Consider the following 16,743-nt stretch of genomic DNA (forward strand, 5'->3'; position numbering starts at 1 on the left):
CAGACAGCAGAATGTTGAGCAATTAAGAAGCATCATATAGATAAACTCGGTATAGCGGAGATGAGGATGATGAGATGGATGAGTGGCAAAACTAGGAAGGATAAAGTAAGGAATGATCATATTAGAGCTGATTTGGAATAGCTCCGATCCATGATAAGCTACGAGAAAGTCATTTTTGGTGGCATGGCCATGTTCAACGGAGGCCTTTGGATGCTCCAGTATGGACTATGGAGGAGTGATTTGATTCAGATTGAAGGAACTAAAAGAGCCAGGGGCAAACCTAAAAATGACCCTAGGAGAACTGGAGAAGTGGTGAGGAAAGACATCCATAGCTTAGGTGGCAGTGGTGGTTGTAGTGGCAATGGTTGTTGCATTTCCAGAAATAAATCCGGTTTCCCGCTGGGTCACAAAAACGAGACAAAAGCGAGATCTCACGAGATCTTGGACCATGTTGCTACCTGAATGACATTCTCTTCGTGCTCACCGGCGTGTACAACTGTTATTCAAGACATGCAGCTTTAATATCTATTATTGTTGGTCCAAGCTGGAGCTTTCTTTTGATATATATATATACACACAAACACACACACACAAATATATATATACTCCAGCTTGAGGGAGTGTTAATGATTGCAATGTGGGTGTTTGTGGTTAACCAATAGGGGGGAGTACCCCTATCGTGGTATAACTTAATGGTAGATTTTAGTACTTGTCTCGTGTTATTTCTAGTTTACTTTCCTAGTTAGGCTAGTACTTTGTTTCCTAAATTAGATAGATTAAGATTTCAAATTCCTATTTCCGCAAGGTCTCTAATTGTAATGTTATTGGTTTTGTTTATTATAAATATACGATGGAGGGAAGCTGCCTATCAATGGGCTGTTATTCTCCTTGACAGTTATTCTACTTGCAGGTACACTCCCTTCCTCGTCCTCCTCTTTCTCCTTCTTCCTTCTCCTCCTTCTGGCAGAGGTGGCAGCGGTGGTTGAAGCGGCAAGCCGGCAATGGTTGTTGCATATCTGGCAATAAATCCAGCTTCTACTGCTGCTACTTTTGTCCTCTTCTTCTCCTTTCCCCCAATTTTCCTTTCTCCCAACGCCCTTTTTCTCTCCCTTTTCTCCATGATTTCTGGGGCTTAGGCACCTAAACAACTTGGTGGCTGGCCGCTGCCAAGCCGCTTAGGACCTAGAAAACCGCCTTGGCACCTATGAACTCATCACTCACAAACTTAGAAAATGAAGATAAAGCTCTCCAACTGCTCTTTTAAGGGCAAATAAGAGAAATCCTATGGTTCATGCTAAGTCCCAACCATGTCCATCCATCCCATATTTGCCCATGTAACCTTAATTAACCCTCCAATTTTGCAGACATGTTGCTTAAACCACCCTCAATTCATGCAATCAGATCAGCACAAAAGAAAAACAACATGCCACACAATCCAACAATCTATTTTGATGACCATTAAGGTGGCTGATAATACCAGTGGCAAGTCCCAACTTTATTGAATTTGGTCATAAGATTGACCATAATATGGCCAATGACAGGCTCCCCTATCTACTCAATAGTTGGAATGGCCACATCAGTTTCCTAGAAGTCTAATGGTGAAAACATGAGGGGAAAATGGAATAGGCCATATGGTAGAGATTGGCCAGAAATTTAACATGTGAGCAATTTGAAGGGTTCCCCAGTTTTTCAATGGTGGAATCGGCCAAAACAGCTCCCATATGGAAGACATAACCTCAGTGAAACATGGGATCAAAACACCATGGCCTACTAATGGCTTTTCTTCTTTATCTTTTAGTACGTAAGAGAATTTTATTAGGATAGGGAAATAAAACCCTAATCAGTACATTCACCCAATCTCTTTGTCCTGCACAATTTGCTCAAGTTTTAACAATTGGAGAAACTATACAAGTCCATGATGAGATTTCTATTCTTAGACCTGTTAGTGTGTGTGTGGTAAATGCGCAGGCGGAGTTCGTATACCTATTTTATTGAAAGAGAATTAAGACCGAATCAAGCGCACGCGCGCGCGAGAGAGAGAGAGAGAGAGATTGTAGGGAAGGAAAGCCTCATATCATAAGAGAGAATTTAGGGGATTTTCCAAGTTACCTTCTCCTTCACTATCTCTTCTTAAATAAGTAGTACAACCAATTCAAACAACTCCACGACCCCACATTCTATTGGTTACAATATTAATAACTTACTCCACTACCCAACAATGTAACTATCCCACCTTCTAAACATAACTCCTACTCAACTACTCAATATAACCTATCAATACACTTTCACGTAATCACCCTCCTACACCCACGCATGAGCCATGTATGCGCCATGTATGTTAGCTATCTAGGCACGTACCAACTCCCTCCCTCTTAAGTTCCGGTCTTGTCCTCAAGCATAGTTGTCATGGCGTCCTAGCGCTGGAGAAGGTTGCATGGCGACCTACGCCATGGCGTCCCTCTTTGATTTCTTCTTCCTGTCTCTCTTTCCCTCTTCGATTTCTGAATTTTCTTCTTAAAACTTGAGAAACAATAGAGAAAAAATAAAACATGGCTTGAGTATACATCTATTAAAACATTAAAAATAGAGAAAATAAAAAATACAACATGGTCGACATGCTCGCCATGGCGGGCGACATGTCGATATATCGACGTGACACCCCTCCACCGACTTGGATCGCCGTGACAACTATGTCCTCAAGACCGAGTTCTGGAAATTGGTGTTGCAATGCCTCAGTGTCTTTCCACGTGACCTCCTCTTCGTAACAACCTTCAATCAAGTACAATTTTTGCATGGGTGTCCAGGCACAAACCACTCATTACAGTTGTAACCATGTCTCTTACCCTCCGCCTTTCTTGCATCTCTGTTGAACTGAGTTGACGAATTGGAAGAATTAAACTTTGATTAATTGGTTCTATGACAAGTGGAATGCTCTTTCTCTCAAGTGAGCGATTACGGACCTCGTACAATTGAGCCAATCCACTAGCTGTCGAAATTGTAGTGAGTCGGCCAGCTAGAACCACAGCTTTGATTTGGTCTTTTAGACCGCTGGAAAAAAAAATGACCTATCTATGTGACAAAATGGGCCCCACCTTGGAAAGCAACTTCTCGAACTTGGATTGATACTTCTGAACAGTACCGAGTTGTTGTAATTTGGCCAACTCTCCAAAGAAATTTCCTTGACATGGGATTACATTGCTAAGGTAATGGATAAGATGGGTTTCCCTTAAGTGTTCATCCATTGGATTCACCATTGTATTTCTTCTCTCAGCTTCTTGGTGCTAGTCAATGGCAGCCCAGCTGGATACTTTGCCTCGTCAATGGCAATTCGGCAAGGTTGCCCTCTCTCCACATACATCCTTACTTTGGCTTTGGAATTTCTATCTAGAAGCATTCAAACTTGTCCAAACCAGCAGCTCATCTCTCCTCTCCCCAAGTGCAAAGCCCTCAAGCTATCTCACCTTGTCTTTGTTGATGATCTCATGATCTTCTCCAAGGCCTCTATTAGTTCTTTTGAGGCTATCATGTCTTGCTTGAAGCATTTTGAAGATATTTTGGGGCTTCGGATTAACCCTAGGAAGTCCCTCTTATTTCTTGTTGGGGTCACTGATGTTGAGAAAGCTTCTTTGATTGAAATGTTGGGATTTCTCTTGGCCAACTTCCAGTCAAGTACTTGGGGTTGCCTTTTATTCCAGCCAGACTTACTACGCATCACTACTCTCCTATGTTGGATCTCATTAGGAATAAGCTTCAACTTTGGAAGGTCAAGCTCCTCTCTTATGTTGGCTGTCTGGTCCTTATTAAATCAGTGTTGCAATCATCTTAGATTTACTGGTCGGGTATTTTTGGGCTTCCATCCTCAACTTTCAAGTCTTTGGAATCCCTTATGGCTTCTTTTCTCTGGAAAGGTTCTGAAACTACAAGATTCCTCCATCCCATCAGTTGGACTTCAGTCTATCTCCCTAAAGATGAGTGAGGTTTAGGGCTCCGTCGCATCAAAGATGTGAACTCAACAGGTATCATCAAGCTGATCTGGAAAATTGCAATCAAAATGTGAAGTATTTGGGTTGATTGGGTTTACTCTGGTCTTCTCCGCACCGACTCCATTTGGACTATCTCTGCCTCTTCTGAAGCTTCCTAGGTCTGCCGCAAGATCCTCGCTCTTAGACCTATTGCCCTTGGAACTATTCGTTCTCAGATTGGTGATGGCAGCTCTACATCTCTATGGTTGGACCATTGGCATCCTATGGTAATTTTCCTTCACACAGTCAATTCAAGAGCTATTTATAATTGTTATTTGAATAGAAAATATATGGTAGCTGACATTAATCTTGATGATGATTGGGACCCCCTGCCACTCTCACCTAGTGCTTAACCTTTAACAATATGTGGATGCACTACCTTCCATTCCTAGAAGACCCTTTGGAGGGGTAACTGTGTTATTTGGGCCCCAGCCAGCTCCGATTCTTTCAGTTTTAAAGTTGCCTGGGATCTCATTCAAGCTAGAGGTTCTCTGCCCCCTGGAGGAAGCTTGTTGGGTTCAAGTTTCACATCCCCTGTCACTGCTTCACAGTCTGGCAAGTCTTCTCAAACTGCCTCCCAACCCAGCCCTTTCTTCGCCACCGTCAGATTCCGGTCTCTACTATGTGTTGCCTCTACTGGAATGTTGTAGAAGATACTGACCATCTCTTCTTTGCCAACCCCCTCTCCTCTTTTATTTGAAAAGGCATCCTTGCAAAATGTTGACCCCGAAGGCGGAGAATTTTTCCTTTTGCAAGGGAGTGGATTTGGGTCGACATGACTTATGTTGGTTCTTCCATCCGCAACACAGTTGGAAAGTTGGCTTTTTGTGTTGTCATCGGTAATATCTAGATGGAGCATAATCAGGAAATGGACCTCCAACTCTCGGCCTCTTCACCAGATTTGGGACTCCATTTCTTTTGACATTAAAGTCAAGCTCCCTACTGTCTCCTCTTCTAGTAATGACACCCCAAGGAACAGGCATATTGTTGTATCCTGGGGTCTTCCCCCCTCCTCTCTTCAGTCCTCTGCCTCTCGTGTTTGAGATGCTGGGCTGCTTGTGTATTTGTGCATTTGTCTCTTCTTTTCCCCTTCTTCAGGGGCTTTTGTAGTCCTCATTCTCTTTGGTAATGAACTTTTTATTCACCCAAAAAAAAACATAGTCAAGATTAAATGGCAAGGCAAGCATTTGTCATTGTTTCCCGTTCCTTACAAGCAATGCCTAAGAGGATGATACATGAGGACTCAAAGAAGGATAATTCAATGGCTGCTTCTTTTCAACCTTGATGATTGATGCAGAGCATCAAGAACAATTATTCCTTGTGTTCCATCGTCTAGAAGGTCCAAAAGTCCTTCACCTTGCACAAGAGATTCATGTGATTCGGCCCCTAATCGGAGAGCTAAGATGTTGAGAATAGTCAAAGTAACATCAGTAGTTAAGTAGGATATATTACGCAAGGGGTAATTATAATTCTAATGTAAGACTAGAATACTAGTCCCAAATAACCCACAAAACCAAAATAGTAACGAAGGACAGAATTAGAAAGTTAGGGTTTCAAACCAAACATCCATGAGAAAGCAACCAAACTTGGATCAAATGCTGCTTGTATGGTAGAGAAACATTGCTGAAAGTTTCAATCAATTCTGATGGAGGAATTGGGAGATATGGAAGCAACACTAAATTAGAAGGTTAAGCCCTGTAGGCCAAACCAGCCATCAGTTTGGGTTCAAGTCTGGATCGAGTGGAGGCTTTGTTGAGGGAAAGCTCTGCAGCAAGTTTGATGTAATTCTGATGGACACAGGTGGGGTTATAAGGGGGGAATGAAAATAGAAGGTTATGGCTACGGGACAATCCAACCAGTAGAATAGGACAGAACTGGGATCGAGTGGGGTGGTTGGTGGTGTGAATCCATGTTCCCAAACCCAGTAGGTTCTGGTGGTGGATGGTGAAAATATGGAACTCAGAAGTTGCAGCAGTAATTCAACTTGCAGGAACAGCAGCAATCTTCAATCGATGGCAGCAACAGCAGCAACAGTCTTGGAGTGTTTGGGGATAAATTGCAGCCTTCAAAGGATTCTTCACAGCACTTGTATTGTTCACAGAGGAAACATCGACACAAGTGATCGATTGGTATAGAAGATAAGAGAAGAAGAGGGAAAAGAATAGGAGTATTCGGCTCTCACAGCCAGGCTCCTATTAGCCCTTCATTGTCACTCAATTGACAAGGAGAATATTTCTTGCTCAAAAGCAATTTCATTCAACTACTTAACATCGTGGGGAGGCTTCTAAAAGCCTTTACAATACATAGAGCGCCATACTTGCACCTCAAGTAACAAAGAAATAGAAATTAAGAAAATAGTAACTAGGATTGACTCAAAAATAGCAACTAGATAAGGTCTTCAAATCTTCAAGGGATCTTCTACTACTTCCAGCCGGCTTCTTCTCTTGTGCACCCCACTTTTTAAGTGATCAACTATTGCTGTTGATTCTCTTTATTAGTGGTCCCCACCTCTCAATATGGTTCAATGATTCTAGCAAGTAGCCTTTAAATACTTAGGCCCAAAGAGACAATTATACCCCTCACTTAAAGAATTGAATGACTAATAAATAAAAGACTATTCCACCCCCACGATCTTCTAGTAATATTCTCACCAAGCCAAAATAAGGGGCTGTGATACTGTTCACGCAAACAGTGTTTTGGCCTCTTCTTCGTGTTTTGACCTACATCAAATTCCTTTTATTTGACTAGTAGTATGGCTGAGTTGAATTACTGTATATGGGCTTATTAGTGGTACGGAAGTCTTCGTAATGTAAATAAGTCATCATGGGGCAGATTAGACTTTTAAAGAATCAAGTTAATTAAAGTAGTAAAGTCAAGTTGGTGTAAAACAACATCCATGTTTTAAGACTGAAAGCCCCAATTTATTTCTCATTTTCATCAATATCATAAGGCTTTATAAAGCCTGGACATGTGGAAGTAGATATCAGTTCTGGATTTCAAATTGAAATTGAATTACCTGCAGATTCTTTTAAAGCTTTATCGATTAAGCGAAAAGAGGGCGGGCCTTGGTGCAACGGTAAAGGTTGATCCATTGTGACCTAGTGATCACCGGCTCGAGTCTGGAAACAGCCTCTCTGTGAAAGCAGGGGTAAGGCTGTCTACATTATGACCCTCCCAAGACCCCGTAGTGGTGGTGTAATACCCCGTCCTAAGAAAAGTATATAATATTGAGTTTTATTGATTAACAAACGTAAGCGGGTTCTTTTTGACGGAACCAGTGCGAATTAGCCTAATAGAGGAATTTTTAAAGCAAAGGCAAATGTGATTATTTTCACTATTTTACGAGTATTTAGTAAAGTTAGAAAGACCCTACAATGAGTGTGGACCTTACAGGTGTCCTATAGCAAAGACCAAAGAATAGAAATTTTAACACTTCTAGTCAAAAGACTTTGCGGGAACTTTTGAGGACCTTAAGGTCGTATTTTAGGAAAGCCCAAAACGCGAGAATTATCTACTTTACCACATAAGATGTGAGTCAAACGGGTATAGAATGAGAAAGTTATGGCCAAAATACCAGCCAGAAACTGCGAAAAACCTGCAGCAGGCAGCAACCGGCAGAACTTGAATCATCCCTATTTAGTGTGTTTTACGGCTCATTTGGTTCATTCCAAAGAGCCAGAAAACCAAAGAGAAAAGAGGAAAAGAAGGGAAACTGAAGGAGAAGTGATTTCAGCGTCGATTCACCGTTGAATCAAGTTGCAAACAACGTAGGATCACCGTTTTCATTGAGGAGATCAAAGATTTGAGATAAAGTTAGGGTTTCAAGCCTAGAAAAGGTAAATCTTAAATGCTTTTTCAGTTTATTCTTAGTTTTTGGATGTTTTGATCCATTAGAAAGTTGCATAGTACAGCTGCTATGCTGTAGGAATGAATTTCGTACAAAGAGGATAAATTTCCACAAAGTTATGTGGAAAAGAGAAGTAAAAACCCTAACTTTAGGGTTAGGTTTCCCAGTTTTGGCCATTGGTTCGACCATTGGGTTGTCCAATGTTGCCTAGATGCCCTAGTAGGGCTAAATAGATTATTTTAGTTAAGTCTTGATGATGGGAGATCATTTCCACCATTCCAAGAGTATAAAAGAGGAGATATTAATATTGAAATGGTATTGTAGAGATCCAGATTGATCCACCAGTAACGGAGGAGTACAAGCTACACTGCTAAACTGTAGTAGAGAGATAGTACAGTTGTTGTAAGTACAGTATAGACACTTACAGACATATACACTGACAGGTGAGGGGAATCCTATTTATATCTTGCATGTTTTCCCAGTATTGATTACTTTATCATTGTCCCTATGATCTACTGTTTTATAGAAATGAAAATGTATGGTTTTATGATTGAAAGCTTAGTGTGGCATGATAAGTAACAATAAGATACAGAACCAAACCGAAACTGAAGGTTGCAAATGTCTGTTCCAACAACAGGAAAGAGGGATAGTATAGGGTCCCCCAATGTCCATTAAGGGATAGTAGGGGTTCTATCAATGTCCTATCCATCTTGGGGTTGTTACAGGTATTGTGAACTAGAAGTGGAGGTTGGTAAAGAACTATAAAGGAGCATTAGTGTTCGAGTAAAGTACAATAAAGTAAAGTAAAGGAACATCAACGCTCGAGTGAAGTACAATAAAGTAAGTAAAGGAGCACCAATGCTCGAGTAAAGTAAAGTAAAGAATAGCAAAGGAACCCTAGTGGTTTGAGATCAGAAAACAAAGTAAAGAACAGAACGGTAAGATCCCGTGACTGCCAACCCTTTTTAGTAGGGTTTTAAGTACTAGGTGAGGCATAGACAAGTCTCCTTTCTAGCATATGATGGCGATACGTAACGGTATGCTGGGGGCGTGCGACGACGATACGTAACGGCATGTCTGAGACATGCTTTTAGTGTGCGACAAAGAAACGTAACGGTACACTGGAAATGGCTATCAGAGTATGAAGGCGATATGTAACGGTACTACTGATAGCGAGATATAGGCAAAGTTATGAGTTACAGAGTGGCAGGTCATTGTGAGATAGATGGCCAGACTTAAAAGTTAAAGTAAAAGACAAGTTAAGCATAAGAAAGTATAGAGTGCATTGTTTTAAATGCAAGCATGTTAGTTATATGATCAGATATCATATTTCAGTTTTACAGTTACTAGCATGTTCATAGCATGAGTTACCAGCACAACATGATTTGCCAATATAGCATGTTTGTTTTACATTCATGAGCATGATATGAACTGTGTTCTTTCTCACGGAGCGAATTAGCTCACCCCCACAGAAGTGATTCTTTTTACAGAGCATGTGCACAAGGAGTGCAAGTGTGCAAAGTACACGAGGAAGTCCAAAGGGGAGTATGTCAGACTTCCCGACTAGATGATCTGAGTAAGGGAGACACCTCAGAGACTAGATAATCTTGTGTAGTTACACTTTTGTGTAATACATAGGTTTAATTATGTCTTTGAAGTAATTAACAGTAGATTACAAATGATGTACCAGATGATACAGTATAAGATGGCTTATGCCAATTTACAATTTATGAGAGGTTTATTATGTTTCCACTGCAATACTCTAGTGTCTCTGATACATGTTTGTAGTTCCGCACATAGTAGTTCATAGATTCAACCGCGATTTAACAGCGGTCCGTGAGGGCCTGCACCATATCCTTAACCCGGATTTGGGGCATTACAGGTGGGAGCCTCGTGCACTGGGTACGCTCTTTTTATCGATAAAGCGAAAAGAATCAAGATGAAGTACAACCTCCAAGAGGGAAATTCATGCTAGATAAAACAGATAACCCATGACTGTAATAATAGACAGTCTACCAACCAAAACGGCAAAGATCTACATTTAACAAAGGAAGGTCATTCCAGAAACATAATTTAGGCCAAAACTCCCTGTTTGACAACTCATTAGCACTTTTTGCCTTATAGGGGAACAAGCAGTTCAGCCGGGAAGTAACCCTGATTTTGATTTTATCAATAACTCTGTGTACTTCAATGAACCAATATGGGAATAACCTGGCATTCTGCTCCACCCATACGTACACCAATTAGATACAATCAAGAGCCCATTCCAAAAGAATTTCCCCCTTCTACCAAATAGAGACATGTGACAATACCAGGATAACTCATTCATGTCTTCAGGAAACAACCAAAGTTCAGTACGAGAGCAACAAAGAAATAGGTGGTCACCAAATTCACCATCTTCCATGCATATTAGACAAACATGAGGCAGAAGAATTCGACTTGGATGTCTCTTCAGGTACACATCACAAGTGAGCACCTTCTTAAGATTATTTTCCCATTCAAATCCTTGTTTTGATGGCCGCTAGGGGTTTTCATGGCGCTTTATAAGGGAAAAGCATAAGATAGAGGTTCGGAAGTGGTGATGGCATACCAATTTAGAGACCAGACTCCATTATCCTGATAGTTCACAGACAAGAAAACATTCTAAAAAAAGGGTGCACCCAGTGCACGAGGCTCCCGCCACTGCGGGGTCTGGGAAGGGTCATAATGTAAGCCGCCTTACCCCTGTTTTCGCAGAGAGGCTGTTTCCAGACTCAAACCCAACTTGGTCACGATGGAGCAACCTTTACAGTTGCACCAAGGCCCGCCCTCACAAGAAAACATTCTAAAGGATTGAAAAAAAAACCTAAACACACTCAGGCTCCCTCTCTCTAAAGCCTCTTCAAAATTGAAGGGTCCAATCAATCCCATGTGAAGATGGTTATACACAAACTGCCACTGAAAAAATACTTGGTATGAAAATTGAAAACTCACCACAAGACTTCCAAGAGGCGGGTTCTCTCTCTCCATTCCCCCATGTCAAATTTTACACAAGAAAAGATAGGCTAAAGGCAACTAATACTCTTCCAAGGAGATCATAGATTGTCTCTAATTCCTATCACAGAATCCCAGCCTTCTTGCTACTAAAATTTGCTGAGTTCTTCTAATCATTTGATTGCTCGTGTGCTTATTTGATCAGTACTTTCTCTTATCGTTACTGCGTTCCTGGTAGTCTGAGCACTAGATGTCAAAGGTGAAAGTTCAGATTCATCTTTTGTTCTGATTTAAATGTTTAAGTGATCAGAATCAGTTCATACTTGCTGAAAGACAAAAAATTTAATGGATTCAAATATTCTATGTTGTTAATTGAAGCCGAATTCAATTGCAAACCAATTATCAACATCCAAACTACACCAGTTACAGACAAGTAAGTTCCAATGAGAAATGGAACAAAGAAGAAATTAATAAGCAACACAAAGATTAACTAAAGATTAAAATGAAAAGAAGAGAGGACCCACTTGCATCGATGTCTTTTAGTTTCCATCTGTCGCCAAAAGATTGGCCCAAGAGCTTGAAACGCTGTGGGGGTTCTTGAGAGCACCTTACAGGGAATTTAAGCTTTTGAGAACCTCGGCAATGAAGTATCGGGAAGGATGATATCGGTGATGGTGATGGTCTCGGGCGGGTTACCGAGAGCTCGAAATACATTTTTCTGCGCTCAGGATCTGATATTCTCAATAGAAATAAACATGCTAGATTGATTCACACACTCATATGCAGAAAAAAGGTACTTTTTGGTTAATGGAACTAAAAAGAGGGTAACTTTTTTGCCATGAAAGAATGATAGAAGAAAGACAGACAGCACCTCTTGGCGAGCTCATACATATCCAGTTGTTTTCTACTACTATCGATAAATTCTGTTTGGGAAATTTACGAAACACCCCATAAAAATGGGTTGAAACTCGGATCATCCCCTGAAATTTAAAAATACTCAGATCACCCCCTCTACATTAACGGAGTTAGTCTACTGTTAGTTATTGATGTAAAAAGACTATTTTACCCTTGTACTAAATCATTAGAATTAAATTTAAAATATCACCCTTTCTTTCATCCTCTTCCTCACACCTATAAGTTAGTCGGAGAGTCGGTGGAGAGAAGGGAAAAAAACAAAAAAAATCAAGAGACAGCGGTCTCCATTGGAAAATTTTGGGGTTTTGATTTAGTCGAAAATGGTATATGGCCGGAGGATCATCCATCAAGAAAACCCTAAATCTCATATTTTTCAAAAGCCCAAGAAGCAAGAACTGCAGCTTCCCCAATCCACTTCAAATCCCATGATGCAAGCCGTCGCAAACCAACCTGTATCAGTTGGCATTGAAGCAAGCGGCAATGCATTCCAGTTCTATTCAGAGGGACGTATATAATTTATCTCCATCTAAAACAAAAAGAGAAAACAGAGGATCTGGAATTTTGTTTTCGTTCTCAATTAAATAGTGTGATATAGTTCCTACCAATCCAAAATTAGTATTTAATTAATATGTAATATAAAAATTAAAAAAGTTCAAAACTGAAATAACTCTGCAAATGTGATGATTGATGATGAACACAGGGGGTATTCACTGGACCTTGCAGAACAGAGCTGGATCATGGGGTGGCGATTGTTGGGTATGGAACAACTGTTGATGGGACTAAGTACTGGATTGTGAGGAACTCATGGGGAGCTGAATGGGGAGAGCAAGGTTACATTAGAAGCAGCGTGACGTCTCAGCCAAAGAGGGATTGTGTGGCATAGCCATGGAAGCATCTTATCCCATAAAAAACTCTTCTGAACAAGTTCTAGAGGATGAACTCTAAGAAGTGAGGATTGAGTGTGTCATCTCAAAATTGCAGAGTTATTTCAGGCCATTCACGGCGTTTCCTTGAGGCAGAACCCTAAGGGTTTCATTTGTCTTTCTGTTGATTTGGGGAAGAAGAGGGAGTATTCCCCTTTGATTCCCCTCATCCTTATAAACTTAAAAAAAAATTGGGGTTTTTAGATCCAAGGGTAAAAAGTAACTTCACATTAACCAAAGGGTAGTTTAGGGTTTTCAAAAAATTTAACTAGCTGACTTCATCACTTAACTAACGGTAGGGTTGAATCTGAGTATTGGGCTCTATTCCAAGGGGTGATCTGAGTATTTTCAAATTTTGAGGGGTGATCCGAGTTTTGACCCATTTTCAGGGGGTGTTTCATAAATTTCCCATTCCTTTTTATTTACCCCAAAAAAAAATTTGTTTCCTACTCATTATTCATTCTCTTTTTCTTTTTTTTTTTTGGCTGAAAAAAAATTTTGTTTTCTACTCATTAATATAACAGCATAACAATTAACAATTGGTGCTTTCATTGGCAATTGTATAGAACGGATATCTCCTCCCAGTTCCTAGGATGTAATTATGTTACCTAGCAATAGATTTTTTGCTTTATCATAAAAAAAATAAAAACAAATTGGTGCTTTCATTAAACCTTCCCCTTCCAATGGGTTTGTTTACCACATATAATAGGCTGGTCCTCCTTTTCCAGTCACTGGAACAACAAGATTCAAACCATTCATTTCCTATCATATCTTGAAGACGCAATCTGCAAGGAGCAAGAGAAGATTTATAATGTTGATCTTGCGACAATTGAAGATTTTGGTTCCATGGCCGATCTTGAACTTTATTTTGCACTGTATGGAGCATCCATGGTGCAAGACTCAGAGAGTAATGCGATGAGTGCCTCTGAGGAGAGCTCTGAAACCGAGCCGCTTCTTTCTTCGGTTCCATTTGACAAAATTTCCAGGGAACAAGAAGGAGATTCCAGCACTGCGATGGTTGAATTTGGCGACTCACCAAGCCGCTTCTTTCGTTGGTTCATTAGTCATTAATCATTCACACTGACATAGTAAATACTAAATACAGTAAAATAAAAGGGAGGCTCCTGCTACTACAGAGTCTAGGAAGGGCAAATGTATATAGCCTTACTCTGTGCTTTGCAAAAGAGGCAGTTTCCAAATTTTGAACCTAAAATCAACAGGTAGTAATAATGCAATTTAAATAATTTAGAAGGTAAACTACATGCATATATTCACCATGCAGTAAGGATTTCCATTGTTGAACCCAAAAACACAAAAGATTATAGTATGTAAAATATGAATGGGAAAAGGTTTTATGCATTATCATGCATATAATTAGTTATTTTATACTCTCAATAATTTCCTTTCTAACCTATTTTTTTTTTTGATTTCTACTCATTAGTCATTACTCGTTGTTGACTTCCAAAGTAAATACTAAATTCAGTACTGCACAAATGGTAGGGATAAATACGAATATTAAACTGTTGGAATATAAAAAAATGGGCAAAAAGTATAAGACTAGAAATATAATATATGATTAGTAAATACAAGACTTATCTGATTAGTATGGTACTAAAACATTCTTGTAGAAAGAAGTACACCAATACACATCCTCTTATGATACACAGTAAACGGTAAAGTTACTATGCTCTCCTTAAGGTTTTTATATGCCTCAATTCTGCAATCCGGGTTGACCATGCACCTATACCTCCTAGATAAAACAACTCTCAAATAACATAGGTTGCAGTTCCAAATGTGATTACATTGGGAGTTCAAAAGTTATATTCAGTAACTCATCGACACTGACAGATTACTGTGGGGTAGAAAATAGTATAAACTTAAGTTGATCTTTTCTATGTCTTGACGCATGTGCCACGTTTGGCAGCCTTCTTTTTCCTTATTTTTTAAATAAATAAATATTTTTTAAACTATTATATGTAATAAATGCATTAAAACATTCAATATGCGTACCTATATCATATGCATATTTTTTGTATCTTTGGGAAGATATGAAAAAAAAAATTAATCATTCCGTATATTTTGAAGAAAATTTCTTGCTTTTGACCCTACTTTCGACTCTTTTGTTTCCATGGAAACCTTCGTTTTTTCTTTTCAAGTTTGAAGATGAGAGCTTGCCATAGGAGAGACTTGGTAGGCTTTCCGATCACAGCCCCTACTAACAATCTCTGGTAGAACTAGATCGCTTGGCAATTGATTTACAAATCTGCAAAACGCGGTGGCTGAACCACCCATAGATCTACAAGATTTACAACTCCAGCAAGTAGGGATTCTCTATATTTTAGGTCTGGCAGCCGTAACACACATCTCTTCATCTCTTCCTAATTTGGCTCACCAACCGATCATTTTGGTTACTGATTTTTGTGGTTTTGAACTTCATACTTTGTTGGATTCTGTTTCTATAGCTCTTTTCCCCTTACTAATTTTGGGTGTCATAGCAGCTTTCTTTAATGATGCCAATAAATTGTTGGATAAAATGTCAAAAAGGGATATCATTTCTTTCTGCAGTTTTGTTCTCAATTATAATGCACTTAAGCTGAATATATATATCCAAAGTTTCAAACAATGTTTCCATTCTTGGTTAAGAATGCATTTTGCATTTTGAGAATGGAATGAACATTCTGAGAATAGGAATGCATATCAAAAACTGCCAAAAATTCTGTTTGAAGAAACAATTTGAATTTGGTTCTCAACTATGTTCAAAATAAATGTGGAAAAATGGTTGGAAGGTGGTAATCAACTCTTATTCGAAAGAATCATTATTTCATCTATTTTCATCCCATTTTATATTAGTTTTCTAGTTTGATTTGTGACTGGAGGGTTTGAGGAAAAATAATTTATGAAGGAAAATGTGCATTGGTTTCAGCTATGTCATTTCAATTAATGTCTACAAGGTGTTTGTATAAATGCTGCATCACTTCTTTCCAAACATGATAGTGTGAAGCTCCAATATGTTCCCTTGTCTTAAACCTAAGCTGAATTCAAGAGCCAATCTAGTGGTCAATCCAACCATAGGATGTTAGGTGTTGGCCTTAATATCTGCCACATGGTAGATCAATCATGACCTAAATTTATTATACACGTGAGTGCTATGGTACCCTGATTATGTGTCCAATTTTTATTCAATTAAAGTGGGTCATGAAAAATTTTAAAGATTCATTACATTTTAAAAAACAAATGGATGAATAAAAATACAAGGGAAAAATGTAAATATATATTAGGTAAATGATTGAGTTTTGCTTTGAAAATTGGCATATGACCAATTTAGACAATACCCTTCATATTCAATAATTGGATTCATCAAATCATCTTTCAATGTGACACACATTACTTTGTCAGTACATAAAGCCTATGCTTTAGTCTCAGGTTCAAGTCCTCCCCCACCCTCCCCCCCAGATTTTTTTCCTCTAAGGTTCCTCATCCATACAGTTGTGAGGTTCTTGTTAGGGATGCTCGACACATGTCAGAGAGAAATCCAACGGTTGTGAGATGAAATACACTTCACGATGGTGGTTCCCAAACAACGAGTGACTCTCTCTCTCTCCTCTCTCCACTCTTGCCTCAAAACCATTCTCTTCTCTCTCCTCTCTCCTTGTTTGCAGTCTCTCTCCCGTCTCTCTCCTTTTTCACCGAAATGATCGGATTTGGGGTTCTACCAGACGAAATTGGAAAAGCCCACTAGCTTGAAGCCCTTCTCCACCATTTTTAATGTCTCTATTCTCTTCTTTTCCCCTGTAAAACAAGAATGAAAGTGAGAAAACTTTGCTTTTCTTTTCCTAATTGTTCATGTATCAGAAAATAATCAGAAAAATGTGAGAGCCTAATACCAACTTTATCAGCTCCAATCTCTTTCACAACAGCTTCAACAACTTCTAGAGGGAAGCGGCAACGATTTTGTAAGGTCCCACCATATTCATCTGTTCGATCATTAACTTGGTCTTTCATGAACTGCTCAAGTAGCTAGCCATTAGCCCCATGGATCTCAACTCCATCAAAACCTGCAGTC

At 39.5% G+C, this 16,743-nt stretch overlaps 1 protein-coding gene across 1 annotated transcript in view; it reads right to left on the reverse strand.

The window, feature by feature from the left end:
• Positions 1-11,596, reverse strand: part of LOC122661979 — a 140,647-nt gene extending 129,051 nt beyond the window's left edge. The window contains exon 1 of the mRNA XM_043857512.1: positions 11,367-11,596. Within this exon, the coding sequence (XP_043713447.1) occupies positions 11,367-11,556 (190 nt within the window). The 5' untranslated portion in view covers positions 11,557-11,596. The remainder of the gene's footprint in view (positions 1-11,366) is intronic.
• Between the last annotated feature and the right edge of the window lie 5,147 nt (positions 11,597-16,743).

Source organism: Telopea speciosissima, chromosome 5 (assembly GCF_018873765.1).
Source record: "Telopea speciosissima isolate NSW1024214 ecotype Mountain lineage chromosome 5, Tspe_v1, whole genome shotgun sequence".
Classification (NCBI taxonomy): Eukaryota; Viridiplantae; Streptophyta; class Magnoliopsida; order Proteales; family Proteaceae; genus Telopea; species Telopea speciosissima.